A 13,568-nucleotide genomic window follows, 5' to 3' on the forward strand; every position below is an offset into this window, starting at 1 on the left:
ATGCTTGATCGTATGCAGAGGGAATACTTGACCGGTTGGACACGCCATCTTGGCCAGCAGACCGCTCGTCCTTCAAGTCGCGAGTTGGCGAATCATTACTGGGGCCTCTTGGGCGTCTGTTTTGAGTTCGTCATTCTTGACTGTGTGGAGTCAAATAGTGCGGTCGAAGACATCAACGCCAAGGTGACGCCTCACAGACTATGCGCCGTGTGTACGGCAACCATCTCCAAGTCCCACCTCCTCAATGACCGCATTCGCGAAATCAAGATGACACTCGATTCATGGGGGTGCACCGAAAGGTGGGAACAGTTCGCCCATCAGCCCTCTCTCGAAGCTTTGAAATCCTCGGGCAGGGATGGATGCCATCTGTGCTCTCTCCTCTGCACAATAGTCAACGAGAAATCCATCGACCAGGTCCTCGAGGACGAGCAAAAGAAGGCCGACAATGTCGTTCCCAACCCAATGGAAGGCTATGGTCCCCACCCCTTGACCGCGGTTAACATAGCGCCTCACGAACGTCAGGAGAGAAAACGGCAGCTACAGCGTCGTACGGAGCAGCTGGATCAAATAAAAGACGACCCGTCTGCCAAGATTGCAGGGATTGCTTTGCAATTCCGCTGGGGCTGTCATGAGTGGGATGAAAGGGTCGAGGCAAAATGGGGTTCGTATGTGTCGATCAACCTAGAGCTGGATTGGCACCTGAACTATCCGATGGAGATAAATGGCCGAAGGTCCTTATCCATCTACCGCACTGAGTACGTACGATCACAGGGTGAAAAGTGGGAATCAAATCGGGACGATCCCATCGATGTCGTTCATGACGCCCAGATAAGCGCGTCCACCGGCTCGGACGCTTCGCTCAATCTGGCGAATTACTGGCTGGCCAAGTGCAAAAAGGATCACGCTGTTTGTCGAAAAGCTGTCCGGTCGGCCAGCAAGTTTCCCACGCGGCTTTTGGACCTGGGATCTGGGAAGGGCCAGACCATTCGGCTACGTGAGGGCCTCGGGAGAAAAGAATTCGTGTCTCTCACTCACCGCTGGGGCAACACACAGCCATTACGCCTCCTCCAAAGAAACGTTGAGGCTTTCAAGACAGAAATCAAGCCAGAGGATCTCCCAAAAACGTTCCGAGATGCAGTCACAATCACGCGGAAGCTCAGTTACCGATATCTCTGGATCGACTCACTCTGCATCATTCAAGACTCCAAGGAGGATTGGATGACGGAATCGGCCATCATGGGGCATATATACCGGTGCTCAGCGCTGAACATCTCTGCTGGGGGCGCCGAGGATAGCAGCTCTGGGTGCTTCGTTACGCGAGAGCCCTTGCAACACAGAGCGTGTATCCTGACGGGCGATGCCACCGCCGGTCTTTGCGTCCCGCGATGCTGCCCGAGCGAATGGCGCGACTACGACGGCTCCAGCACCATCTCCCGCGGCTGGGTATTTCAGGAGCGCATGCTCGCACCACGCACCCTTCACTACAGCCGCAAGACTATCTCCTGGGAGTGTATCTGCCTCGACGCAACCGAAGGCTGGCCAGAAGGTGATACGTGGAACTGGGAGCGGGACCGACGATACCGCCGACCCAAGGAGATCTTCCAAACCCTCTGCGACTTCCAGCGCCCAGCCGAGAACCCCACATTCCCTCTTGCCAACAAGGACATAGAAACCTTCTACCACGCTTGGGCCGAGCTTATCAACGACTACTCGAACAAGAAGTTGACGCAGGGCAGCGACAAGCTCGTCGCGATGCACGGCGTAATGAGCCTCATCGCCGAGTCCACTGGGCTGCGTCAGGCTGCGGGCATGTGGCTCGATTACCTCCATCTCGACCTGATGTGGAGCACATGGAACCAGGCCGAGAAGCGGCCCGAATTCTACGACCCGATTAAATACCGCGCTCCAAGCTGGAGCTGGGCTTGCGTCGACTCGGGCGTGCGGCTCGAATGTCGCGACCTGCACTGCGGCAAAAACGAGAACATTCTCGGCTTGTCCATGTGGATGTCGTACACGCTTACCCAGCAGTTCCGGGTCGCAGAGGTAGCCGTCTTGGCGCGGCCCAACGGGCTGGCTTCATACGGCCACCTTGGCATTGAAGGGCGTGTGAGAAAGATGGAATGGAACGAGAACTCAGGCGTCGAGGGCTTCAAGCACAATAGGCAGGCCCGGAGCGTGTCGGACCAATGGTCGCCCGACTTTCTGCGTGCCACATCGCTCGAGAACTGGGGCCTACTGCTCCTGACGGGGACCGGGCCGTCGAATGTGAAGGATGCACGGGTCGATGTCATTATAGCTTTGGACAGGGTTGAGGTTGAGGGTGATAAAGAGTGGGTGTTTAGGAGGGCGGGCTTTGTTCAGCAGCACTACTGGAAGGGGGATACATATCCTATTTTTCAGGACAGCAGGGAGGAGGTAAATGAGCGGATTTATCTTATTTAATAACTTGCTTATTGAAAAATAAGTCATTAATATATTATAAAGCTTTATACAACTCTGAAGTGGAAGCTATGCCACTATGCTGAGCTACACACTTGGGTAATGGTACGACTTATGTATTGCGTTTCCCTCATAAATCGCACCAACGTCGCGGCTGCCAGCATCGCTGGCATGATGGAGGACTTGCAGCTTATCAGGAATAGACACGAGGGTTGCCTAGAGCATTAAGCTATTTCAATTATGCCAGGCTGATCCCTTTCTCCAGTCCATCATTACTCTAGTTTGCTTTACCACCTACATCGTCTTCCAGCCGCCCTCTACTATCATTGTCCGGAAACTCGGGCCCCGCATCCATCTAGCTAGTATCACTATGCTCTAGGGAGCAGCCATAATCAGCATGGGCTTCATTCAGAAGTGGGAGCAGCTAGCTGCTCTTCAGGTTATTCTAGGTCTCTTAGAGGCCGGTTTCTTCCCCAGCTGTGTGTACCTACAGAGCACCTAGTACACCAGACGTAAGTCACTTTCCAGGTATAGATACACACGTCAAGTGAGGCAACCTGCAGTGACCAGTCTCGGAATTTAGACGAGATGGGAAAGAGATATGGGCTTTTCTACGCTTTTGGGGCCGTGCCGGGAGCCTTTGCCGGCATTATGGCATTCAGGGTTAGTCTGTACCATTCATCGTCCGTTAGCTATTCAAAGCTAACTTTCGAAAACAAACAGCTCGCCCATATGCACGGCATCTCGGGAATGGACGGCTGGCGATGGCTGTTCATCATCGAACGCGTACTGGCATGCGTGGCTGCCTTCCTAGGATACTGGCTCTTGATCAACTTGCCTAACGCTCGCAGGAATAACTGGAGGTTTCTCTCCAACCACGAGCGCGCCTGGGTGGTAGCCCGTATCAACGCTGATCGTGGTGATGCCAAGCCTACTCATTTTTCCCTCCAAAAGTTCACGAGGCACATGCTTGACATAAAAGTCTTGGGCTTTGGGTTGCTATTCTTCTGTTGCTCCACCCAAGGCTATGCCATGTCCTTCTTTACGCCAATCATTCTTACCAGCGGTATGGGATTCAACCGTACCGCATCCTAACTCATCACTATCGCTCCGATGATTTCTGCCGTCATCGTCATGTATATGACAGGCTGGATCGGTGACAAATACAAGTTACGCGGCCCTCTGATCGTCTTCAACTACATCCTGTCCGTCATTGGTCTCTCGTTAATGGGCTCCCATAAAGCCTTGGGTGTTTGGTTCTTTGGCATCTTCCTGACTGCTGCATGAGTCAACGCAAGCTTGTCCATCATCATGACTTACCAAGCAAACAACTTCCGGGGACAGTGGAAGCGAGCCTCCTGCAGTGCGGTTCTGATTGGTCTTGGTGGTGTAGGATGTATTGCGGGAAGCCTCATCTTTAGGTTTGTGAAGCCCCATGCACTCTTCCACTTGTAATACTAACCGTCACGCGATAGAACGAAAGATGCATCCCCATTCAGACGAGGACTTTGGGCTTGCATTGCCTGCTCCCTGGCATCTATCCTGATTGTCCTAGTTCTGAGCGTTTACTTTTACTTGATGAATCGCAAGGCCGATCTGGAAGGTATCGTTTTGAAGGACGAACCTGATTCTGAGGCGAACCTTACTACGTCGATCCCAAAAGCACCAAAGTATCTAACTGCACATGTAGCTCTCGGAGGAATCTAGAGGAACCTTCAGGTATACCTTCTAATACTATGGCACAGAGGTCACGGTTGTATTCGCCATGTCTGCAATCCCTTGCAAGTTTTATTGGCCATTATGCGGGCATGTATTATCTTGACGATCCTGTTATCTTGGCGATTGGGTGGTAGATGGGGCGAGGACCTTGTTTGTGTGCCACTTTGCCTTGCATTGTAAAATACCTGCGAGGTGGCCACCGGGGATCAGTTGGAAAGATGTACCAGTAGAAGGCTTCAGGGAAAAAACGTCACAATTTGACAGACATGGCTGACAATCAGTTACATACACGTCTTATCACTTGTGTGAATTCGATGATATTCGACCTTGTTATAAATGTATGTCTCTTATTCAATTCAGGGGTCGAGGCTGTCCTCCTACAAAGAACTAGAATGAAAACCCATGTAAACATTTTCAAAACCACTTCAGGGCCTTCAGGAGTGTCCACCACTCAATTCAGCTAAGTAAATGGCTCGGTCGCGCCCAGTTGGCCTGATTAACGAAATCTTCCAGTGGCGTTGATTACTGAGCCACGAAGTCAGCTTAAATAGACACCGGTTAGAGTTCTTAATCTCTTGAACTAGCTAACTCTTTCTCTTCTATCCTTTATCTTTATATCCCACCTGAGAGCGAAAGGGGAAGAGGGTCTACAGAGTATGAGACGTCGGTTTCACACCGGTAGGCCAGTGTCCCGGCGTGGTCTAATAGGACTTCAAAAAAGGCGAAAGAAGGCGGCAACTTTGAACGGGCTGGGTCGCTGAATAACCCACCTACCTCACTGCTTACGGCTTTGACAAAACTGGAAACGGAGCATGAGTTGAACAGGTCCAAGATACCAGAGACCGGAGTATCTGGACGAACTGAAAGAGAATGGTCAAAACTGGTGCCAAAGTATCTACTGTTTAATAGAGCTGACTTTTATAGCGAGATCAATAGCCAAAATGCCGTCTATAGTAGAAACACACTGCCCTGGTGATCTGCCGTTATGAAGGGCAGGGAAATGGATCTTGTTGCTTCAGGGTTTATTTATAGTAGCTATTCGGGGCTGACTAATCACCAACTAGTCAAAAATATAGTTTTTGTGTATGAGCGAGGTTGTATTAGCTCCTTCATAGTACGTTTTATCCCCAACGTCAAATGTACTGTCTATTCTCTTATTTTGATTGGAACTTTTTATCACGAGTAAATGAATGAAGACATGCTTCATAAACGAGTGGAATCATGTACAAAACGACGGGAAAAGTACCACCTTGGAACCAAAAACGAGAGGACAGTCGAGGGAGAGAAAAAATCGGATTGTACCAAGTGATCGCCAACACCGTCCCCATCCTTAAACCCATGTCAAACCGCCCTTCTTTCCCTGGGATGGCCGTCCCTTGCCAAGGTCCTCGTCGTCCGAGAACGCCTGGTCCTCAGTAGTGGACCTACCAATCGGCAAGCTGGCGACATTGCCGCTCAGGTGACGGCTAAAGCGGTTGTACGCGATAAAGGTATCCCCGTCGCCCGCCACTGCGTTGGCAGGCGGTGCGACGCGCATAGATGTGCGCCGCAGCTCGACAGCATCGTCCTTGATGGGCACCTTGCCGGTGTAGTGGTAGAAGATATTGAGGGCGGGAATTGACAGACCGTGGACGATAATAGAGAATAACACGAGCCAGTAGACGGTCGGGCCCATGGCCCGGACGAGGTTCGTCTCCTCCTCGTCGCCCTCGCCATCGTGCGGGAATAGATGCCGGGCGTGCTCGACGTAGAAGACGGCGCCAGCGCCAATAGGGCCAAAGTAGCCCATAAAGAGGGCCTCCTTCCAGCTAGTACAGACGTCTGGCATGAGCTTATAAAAGGCAAAGATAGCAGGTAGCCGGCGGAAGATAAGGACTAAGAGGCCTAGCACCAGGAGGCGGCTCCAGGTAATACCGGTGCCAGTGGGGTCATTGAAGTCAGACCAGGGCAAGATAGCGCCGATATACATAAATCCGCCAAAGTTAAGCAGGACATCGACGCACGAGTTGACTTCGTCATGGCGAATCTCAGTCTCACGGAGGTAGTGGCCATCCCAGTTCAGGGCGCTGCCGGCGACGAAGCAGGCCAGGAGGTCATCGGTGCCGAGGGCTCCGCAGGTTCCGACGATGAACAGGCCCAGGGCGGTCGGGAAGAGGACGTAGGACTCATTATCGATCCACTTCCTAGATAAAGATTAGATCTAGCCGCTGAAAGCAGGGAGCACTGGATCCCCCAGATGTCGAGTGCTGGAAAGTTTGATGTAATGTTATTGCAGAGCGCACTCACCATTTCAGAGCAAGGCGAATCCCCTTGCAGGATCCATATCCAACAATGGCCCCGTAGGCGATGGATAAGACAATCGTGTAAAGCCAGGTTTCGACGAGCCACTGCTTGAGGGCCTCCATAGGCCCACCGCCGAGGCGTCCGACCTCACCGGCCCGAGCCATCAGAGCATGGGCGGTAGAGTGACCAGCCTCGGCTCCGGCGCCGGCGCCAGCGCCAGCGCCACCGATGTCGGCATGTTGGATCAGGTACGTGGCGAGCATCAGGAACGGGAAGCCGAACCCGTCGTTGGCGCCGGCCTCGGAGGAGATAATCTCGCGCAGCGGACGAGCAACGTACTTATCGGCAAAGGGGCCCTTAGCGATAGCCTGCGAGAGGATAGGATCGGTACAGGTGACGCAGGAGCCGATGACGAGGGCAGCGAGTAAGGTCACCTTAGGGATAGTGAGCATAATACAGGCCGTCGTGCAGAGCCACATGATAGTCATAATAGGGAGGAGGCAGAGAGCCATCTCCTTCCACCGCGTGAGGTTATACCTAGCCGGGAGCTGGTAGCCTGCGATGACGAGCTGGACGCCGATCATGACCCGGGCGACGCCCTAGTCCTTCAATATTAGCATCCGTAGCCTCAGTCGACGCTTAGAGGGGGAGAGGGACAAACCAGAGTGATGGCGTTGGTCTGGCCTGGGGTGGCGGAGCCCCATTTCTCGCTCTCGATGAACTTGGCCGCCAGAGGCCCGAGGACGACTCCAAAGAAGACGGCAGGGACTTGCGAAAGTTAGATGGTGTTTTTGAGGCTGTGGGGATGAGGAGCACTGACGGGCTTCACCAAGATACCAAGCCTGCTTGATCTTGACCGAGATGATGCCATAGAGAACCGTGAAGGCGCCTAGATACAAACATGTAAGCAGAGGCCTGAGTGGCAATAGCCAAGAGACGGATGGGTGCTAAGGTACGGACCCAAGACGCTGAGCACGATGTTGAGCTCGCTAAGGTTCAGGACGGGCATCTTGGCGATGTCACGGTGTGCCTCGAAACAACAAGATAGACAAAGGAAAAGGGAGAAAAGGAGGGAAAATAGAAAAGGAAAAAGGAAAAGAAAAGAGAAAGAAATATAATAGAGGTCCCGCCTCTGGAAACAAAAAGAGATGGAAAGGAAATTTCTGATCGAGTCAAGTCACTCTCCGGGGGCTATTCGTTCACCTTTTAAGACATCTGGATCAAGCGAGACGAGGGATATTTTAGCCAGCGCAAGACGAATCGGGGAAGAGCTAATGGCTCTGAAACGGTAAGGAACGATAGTCTAGTAGGTAAGGCCTAAAAAAAGGAAACAGAACACAAGGGGTGAGAGGCTAGAAAAAGATTCACGCCCATGACACGCTCGGTGATTCTGCTGTCGATTCAGGGGATGACAACACGTCTCGCCAGCACTCCTCTCGATTCTCTCGGTCCTCGATGAGGGGAGGCTGGCTGAGGTGGGTGAAACTCTTGGCAAGAGCGCCATCGCTGGTGGCGGTTATCTTGGCATCAGGGGTTGGCGAGGAGTTATCTTGGCGATCACAATTGGAGGTGGAGACTCTCGAGTCAGGGAGAGGCTATTTGAAATTCTGCTGGAGGGTTATGAAAATGGAAATCGGTCGCGTGTCTATCTGGTGGGAGCCTCGTGTGGAGTACACAACTGGCCGTTTCCGGCGTTCAAAATAAGCATAAAAAGCCGTACCGGACATGGTATCACGACGTGATGAATCATGGACGGGATGGACGTTAGGGAGCCGCCGATCCGCTTCGAGACGCACGGCTAGATCAAAGGTTATCAGTTAGCCACTAAGACCAATAAAGTAGCGGCGAGTCTAGCCTGCTGAGACACATATTGCTAATCTTGGGCCGTCTGCTTTGGCGCGTGTTGCCGCGGCTGCGAATAGCCCCAAGACATATTCCGTCCGTGTCTCGAGTTGTAGGGCCAAGGCTGCATTCAGAAGCTTAAATGGGCAGGAAAAAAGCAGATCTCGGTCGCCTTGTCGCAGGTTATGTGGAGGCCGGACTTTGAGGGCCAACCGGATCAAGTCAAGCCACAGATCCAGAATCTATAGCAGTGTTACACAGAAATTAAACTACCACACCACAGGATAAAAAAAGCTTAACTTCCCCGGCGACCGTTGCTTTTACTGTCTCCGCGCTACTCCCCGGAAAAGAGACTATCCCCGGGCCCGCCCAGATCTAAAACATGATACCTCCCTCAGCAAAACATCACGGCGCTTTGACGTCGGGGCTGTCACTCATGTCAAACAGTAGTTGTGTGAAAGCGAGAGTCGCCAGGAGATCTGCAACTTTTTTCTTCCCTCGAGGGGGCTCCGCACAAGGAGCCTCAAAAACTCCCAAATATAGATGTGAGTAAGAAAGGGTTCCTCGATTGGGGGAACTAGGGTGGGGGTTCTTTTGTTTCATGGCTTCATCTCGCCTTCAAACAGCGTGCCCCTCCGGGCTGGGACTCTTCCGCTCGCTACACATCAAGCCCATCAGCATCGGTCCGAGATCGAGGGCGTCGCCGAGGTGGACTTGCAAACACCAGCAGTGTTAACGTACGGGGAACGCCTTATCAGGTAATGTTCCATGGCTGTTTCTTTCTTCCCCCTAGGTTAATTTCATAACTTGTATTTTAGTAATTTAGATAACGTACTTGATAAGCAAACGCCGCAGTCAAGCAAGCGCCGCATTTATATTTCTACCTTAAAAGCAATTTTAAATAAATTCATAAAAATCCAAAGTTAGCTTAAAATATAGAAAAATAAAAGTTTAAGTTTATTATATTTTAAAAAACTATATAAATTTCTTTAGATTTTTATAAAACTATTACTGAGCTAGTATTTAAAAAATCTATTTATACTATATACTTAGCTATTTCTCTATAAAGGGGATTTTTTTAAAATCTATAAAAAGTATTTTAAAGTTTCTTAAATAATTAGCATTAGAAAAGCCTTTTTTTTTAAGTTTATGCCTATTTTATAGCAGTTTTTAAAATTTGAGATTTAATAATTTTTAATTACACAGTTTAGTGCGGCGCTTGCTTGACTGCGGCGCTTGCTTATCAAGTACGTTATTCTATAACAGAAATCCTTAATATATAGTATATTATGAAATTACTTATAGCCGTAAAAGAATTCTTAGTAATGAGAGACTGGAGAACTACCTTGGTTACTTATTATTTAGCTAAGACCTGTCGGAATTTCACCACAGAGCCAAAAAGCGTAGCGCGCCACTTTAGTTAGTGGTACTTCCTTTATCATAGCCTATAGCTAATTTAAGAAGACCACTCCTCTAGGAAGGGCTGTTGCCCTGTCACGAACTTGCTTTACTAGAGGAAATAATATTTTCTTAGACCCTGCCTAGTATTTTATAGCAATAGGGTTCTAGACTTTCCTGGTACCTCTTAGGCCCTCTAAAACCTCCTTAATATTTATATAACTCTAGGAACTTATATATTATAGCTATAATCTTAAGATATTAACTAAGAATCCTAGGATATTTAAGTAATAATATAATAAGAGCTTACTTAGTACTTAGAGTTATAATAAATATTTATAATTAATATATATAATAAGCAAGCGCCGCAGACAAGTAAGCGCCGCACTTTTCCCTCCTATATCTAACTTTTTATTTATTAATTAATTCCTAACTACTAAATATATTAGGCTCGATTATTAAGGCTAGAACCCTTCTTACCCTTTAAGCCCTTTAAAATAACCTAAAACTAAGCATCTAATACGCTGCAAATACCTATATAATTAACAAGTGATAACTACGTTAGTGATGAAATAGCATTTAATCTCGACTTAATATTATCCCTAAATTATATAAGCTATTTAACCTAGAGGAAGAGATCCTTATTTATTTTATTCTTAACCTAGATTCACGAGAATTCTCTTTCTAGCTATATGGTATAAAAGAAATAGCTAATTAATTACTTATTGACTATAATGTGCTACTAGTCAGCGTGCGCTAGGCTTTAAACTTTGTTAAGTAATACTTAGACCTTAAGATGTGTTTCTTTTAGAAATATAATTATTAGAGAGCTAAGTGCAAAGATCTAATTATTATCTATGATTAGTTTTAGCTTATAACAAATATAATCACGAAGTATAGTATCTAATTAGATAATATCTATAACTTTAATAAGATTAGCTTTCTTATAGGTATAATTGCAAGTAGAATAGTTATTATAGGCTTAGAAAGGTGTTTAAAGCTAAAATTAGTATAGCCTAGAAACTAGGAATGGATTATAGTTATTTAAGTAATTAATGCGGAAGGCTGGGTAATCCTGCCGTTTATTATTAGTGCGGGCTAATATTACCTTGCTAATTAGTATTAAAAAAGTAACCTCTTAGGTAATTAGGCTATTATAATAACTTAAAATAGCTAGACTAATAATAAAACTAGTCTCACATGGCTTAAGTACTTTAACTAGTATATAATTAATTAATTAATTAGTTTTTATTATCTCTTAATTCTTAATAGTTATAAAAATTACTAGTTTATTAAATTTAAGAGATATTATAAGGAAAAAAAGATTATTTAGTTTTATATACTACCTTATTTCTCTTATTTATTCTAGCTCCTTAATATTAGATGCTTTAGGCTATTAAAAAAGGCTTATAGTTAAGAAATAAAGCGTCTAATTAGATACTTTATAACCTATATTTTAAAGACTAAGTTCTTTCTAGCTTTTTATATTATATATAAGGCTATTATAATAGAAAGAAATATTAAGGGGGCTTTTAAAGGAGCTGGCCTTATTTACCTTAACCTAGAAACTATGGTCTTAAAGCTTAATATATAGCTATGGACTTTAATGCCTGCTAAGGAGGGGGTTAAACCCTTGACCCCTTGGGTCTTAAAGACCTTAAAGACTATGCTTAAGGTTAGATCTTAGTTTATATACTTTGAAAGATAAATTAAAAGGCTTTATAGTAGCTCCTTAGAGTTAATTATAGAGGCTATGAAGTCTCTTATGAAGGTAATAAAGGGAAATATATATAAGATAATATTATTAAGGGCAGAGGTTAAAGACCTTTAAGAGGCAAATAAGATACTAAGCCGGCGCTAGAGGGCAAAAAGGACTAGATTATAAAAAAGAGGGGTTATGATATTAGAGGAAGGAAGGCAAGTAATTAATTAAATAGATATTAATGCGTAGGTAGTAGCTAAATCGTCGGGAAGGGGTCGTTAAGGGAGGTCAGAGCGACCGGAGGTTTAGTATTATGGTATCTGCGGTAAGCCCGGCTATAATATAAGGACCTGTTAGGTAGTGATTGAGATATCTAGGAAAGAGTATAGTGAGTAGTTTTAATTAATTAAATAGTTTATAGTGTTTTTATAGCGATTTCTATCTTAGAGGTTGAGATTTTTATCTAGTATACTTGTCTGTCTGGCATGCTTATTATATATGTTATACTATAAAGCTAATGTTTTAAAATAAAAACACTTTTAATAAGACCCGCGGTCGCTGCTATATATAAGTGCTAACCTTGGCCTAAAATATATTACTTTAAATACTTCTTTTAAGTCTTCTTAATATGCAACCCTAAGCGGAATAGATTTGCAAAGCCCCTTCCTCTGCGGTAAGTATCCCTAGCGCCTGGATTCATTCCCTCTGCTGTAAAGCTATGATCCTGCTGCCCCGTGGCAGGAACGGGAGCCGTAGTTGTGATATATGTTCTCTCTAAATCTGCACTAGAACTCATTGCGGGAACACCTGGAGAGTTGCTAACCACTCTCCTTCCTGCGATCAGTTCGGGGACTGGCAAAAAGTCCCCCGTAGGAGGCGTAACGAAGAATGGCGTACACCCCGACTGGGAAACCGTGGCTGTGGCTTGGCTGAACATTGCCTGGATCTGAATCGCTCGCTCAGAGTTTACTCCACATGAAGTCTTGTTGGGATTCGAGGGTTGCAGAGAACGTCGTTCAGGCTTTGCTCTGTCTCCAGTTTCCTGCTTGAGAGCCTTGACGAATTGGAGCATTTTTCTTTCCCCCCGAAGTTGAGCTATCTCGAGCAGGGTCTTCGCAGAGCTCACTAGGCGTGTTGAAGTTCCATCCTCGTCTGGCTGCAGGACAAATTTTGCTGACAGCGCTGCCCTTGCTCCGGCAGAGACAAGCATCTGCGCGCATTTAAGTTGGCCTGCTGCCACGGCAAGATGAAGCGGTTTTACCTCGGAGCCAGCGTCAGCGTCCGCTCCGAATGAGAGTAACACCTCGAGGCAATTGGAATGTCCAAAGAAAGCGGCGTAGTGAACTGGACTGAGTCTGAGCGTTGGCGTCTCCAGGTGTGGGCTCGCACCCGCCTTTAACAAGCAATAGCAGGCTTTTTCTTGTCCTTCGCGGCAAGCTGCATGCAGTGCGGTGAGTCCCCAGTCATCGCCCAGGTTGATCTGGGCCCCAAAGTCTAGTAGAAGTAGAATGGTGCTACAGGATCCGCCTACGGCGGCATGCCACAACGGGGTCCTGCCATAGTTATCGACGTAGTCAACCTGGCGGATAAATTCTGACCTGAAGGTATCGATGACCATCTGAAAACCAGCGTTGCGGTTATACGCTGCGTTCCTTTTATCGGCAAGCTTGATGAAGAGTCTGATCAGCTGGTCAGCGCCAACGGCTGCAGCCCGGTGCAGGACGGTTTCTCCGATATCATTCCTCGAGAAGAGATATGTCAGGCTCTCTTCGGATGGTAGATAAGCGCAGAAGAGCTGAAGGCCGCTGCACTGTCTATCAAAAGGAGCATATGCTGCCAACAAGTGTAGGGGTGTTTCGAGCAAGCCCAGTGTTCTCTGGTCATATAAATGTAATGATGGGTGACTGAGGAGGCAACGCATCACATCTAGATTTCCTAGCGCGGCGGCGAGATGCAATGGTGTCCAGCCGTGTATTTTGCGAGAAGCAGCATTGGGAATCGTATCCATAATACGATGGCATAGTCGAGCATCACCCTTAGCAACCGCCGAGTGTAAATGGCCTGCAACCTGACCTCTTTCCACTTCGCCATCAACCAGGAAGAGCTTTGCTATCTCGTGACTGGCGTTCCAATCCTTGGATGACATCTGGGCTCCCGTTGTGCGAACAGCACGGAGTTCTCCGGC

At 47.5% G+C, this 13,568-nt stretch overlaps 3 protein-coding genes across 3 annotated transcripts; 2 read left to right on the forward strand and 1 right to left on the reverse strand.

Annotated features, from left to right (window-relative positions):
* On the forward strand, positions 1-2,442 carry LRP88_09434 (HET domain-containing protein; the record flags this gene model as incomplete). Its single annotated transcript, XM_083245920.1, has 1 exon — positions 1-2,442. One exon carries the CDS (start codon positions 1-3, stop codon positions 2,440-2,442), a length of 2,442 nt encoding a protein of 813 aa, XP_083097033.1.
* Positions 2,443-3,027: 585 nt separating this feature from the next.
* On the forward strand, positions 3,028-3,534 carry LRP88_09435 (uncharacterized protein; the record flags this gene model as incomplete). Its single annotated transcript, XM_083245921.1, has 2 exons — positions 3,028-3,102; positions 3,163-3,534. The coding sequence occupies 2 exons, from the start codon at positions 3,028-3,030 to the stop codon at positions 3,532-3,534; spliced, it is 447 nt and encodes a 148-aa protein (XP_083097034.1).
* A 1,954-nt stretch (positions 3,535-5,488) lies between these two features.
* On the reverse strand, positions 5,489-7,450 carry LRP88_09436 (uncharacterized protein; the record flags this gene model as incomplete). The annotated part of the gene is made up of 5 exons (XM_083245922.1): positions 5,489-6,341; positions 6,445-7,040; positions 7,103-7,209; positions 7,262-7,330; positions 7,402-7,450. The coding sequence occupies 5 exons, from the start codon at positions 7,448-7,450 to the stop codon at positions 5,489-5,491; spliced, it is 1,674 nt and encodes a 557-aa protein (XP_083097035.1).
* Between the last annotated feature and the right edge of the window lie 6,118 nt (positions 7,451-13,568).

This window comes from Fusarium phalaenopsidis (assembly GCF_050370095.1).
Source record: "Fusarium phalaenopsidis strain FUZ10S chromosome Unknown contig_32304, whole genome shotgun sequence".
Taxonomy (NCBI): domain Eukaryota; kingdom Fungi; phylum Ascomycota; class Sordariomycetes; order Hypocreales; family Nectriaceae; genus Fusarium; species Fusarium phalaenopsidis.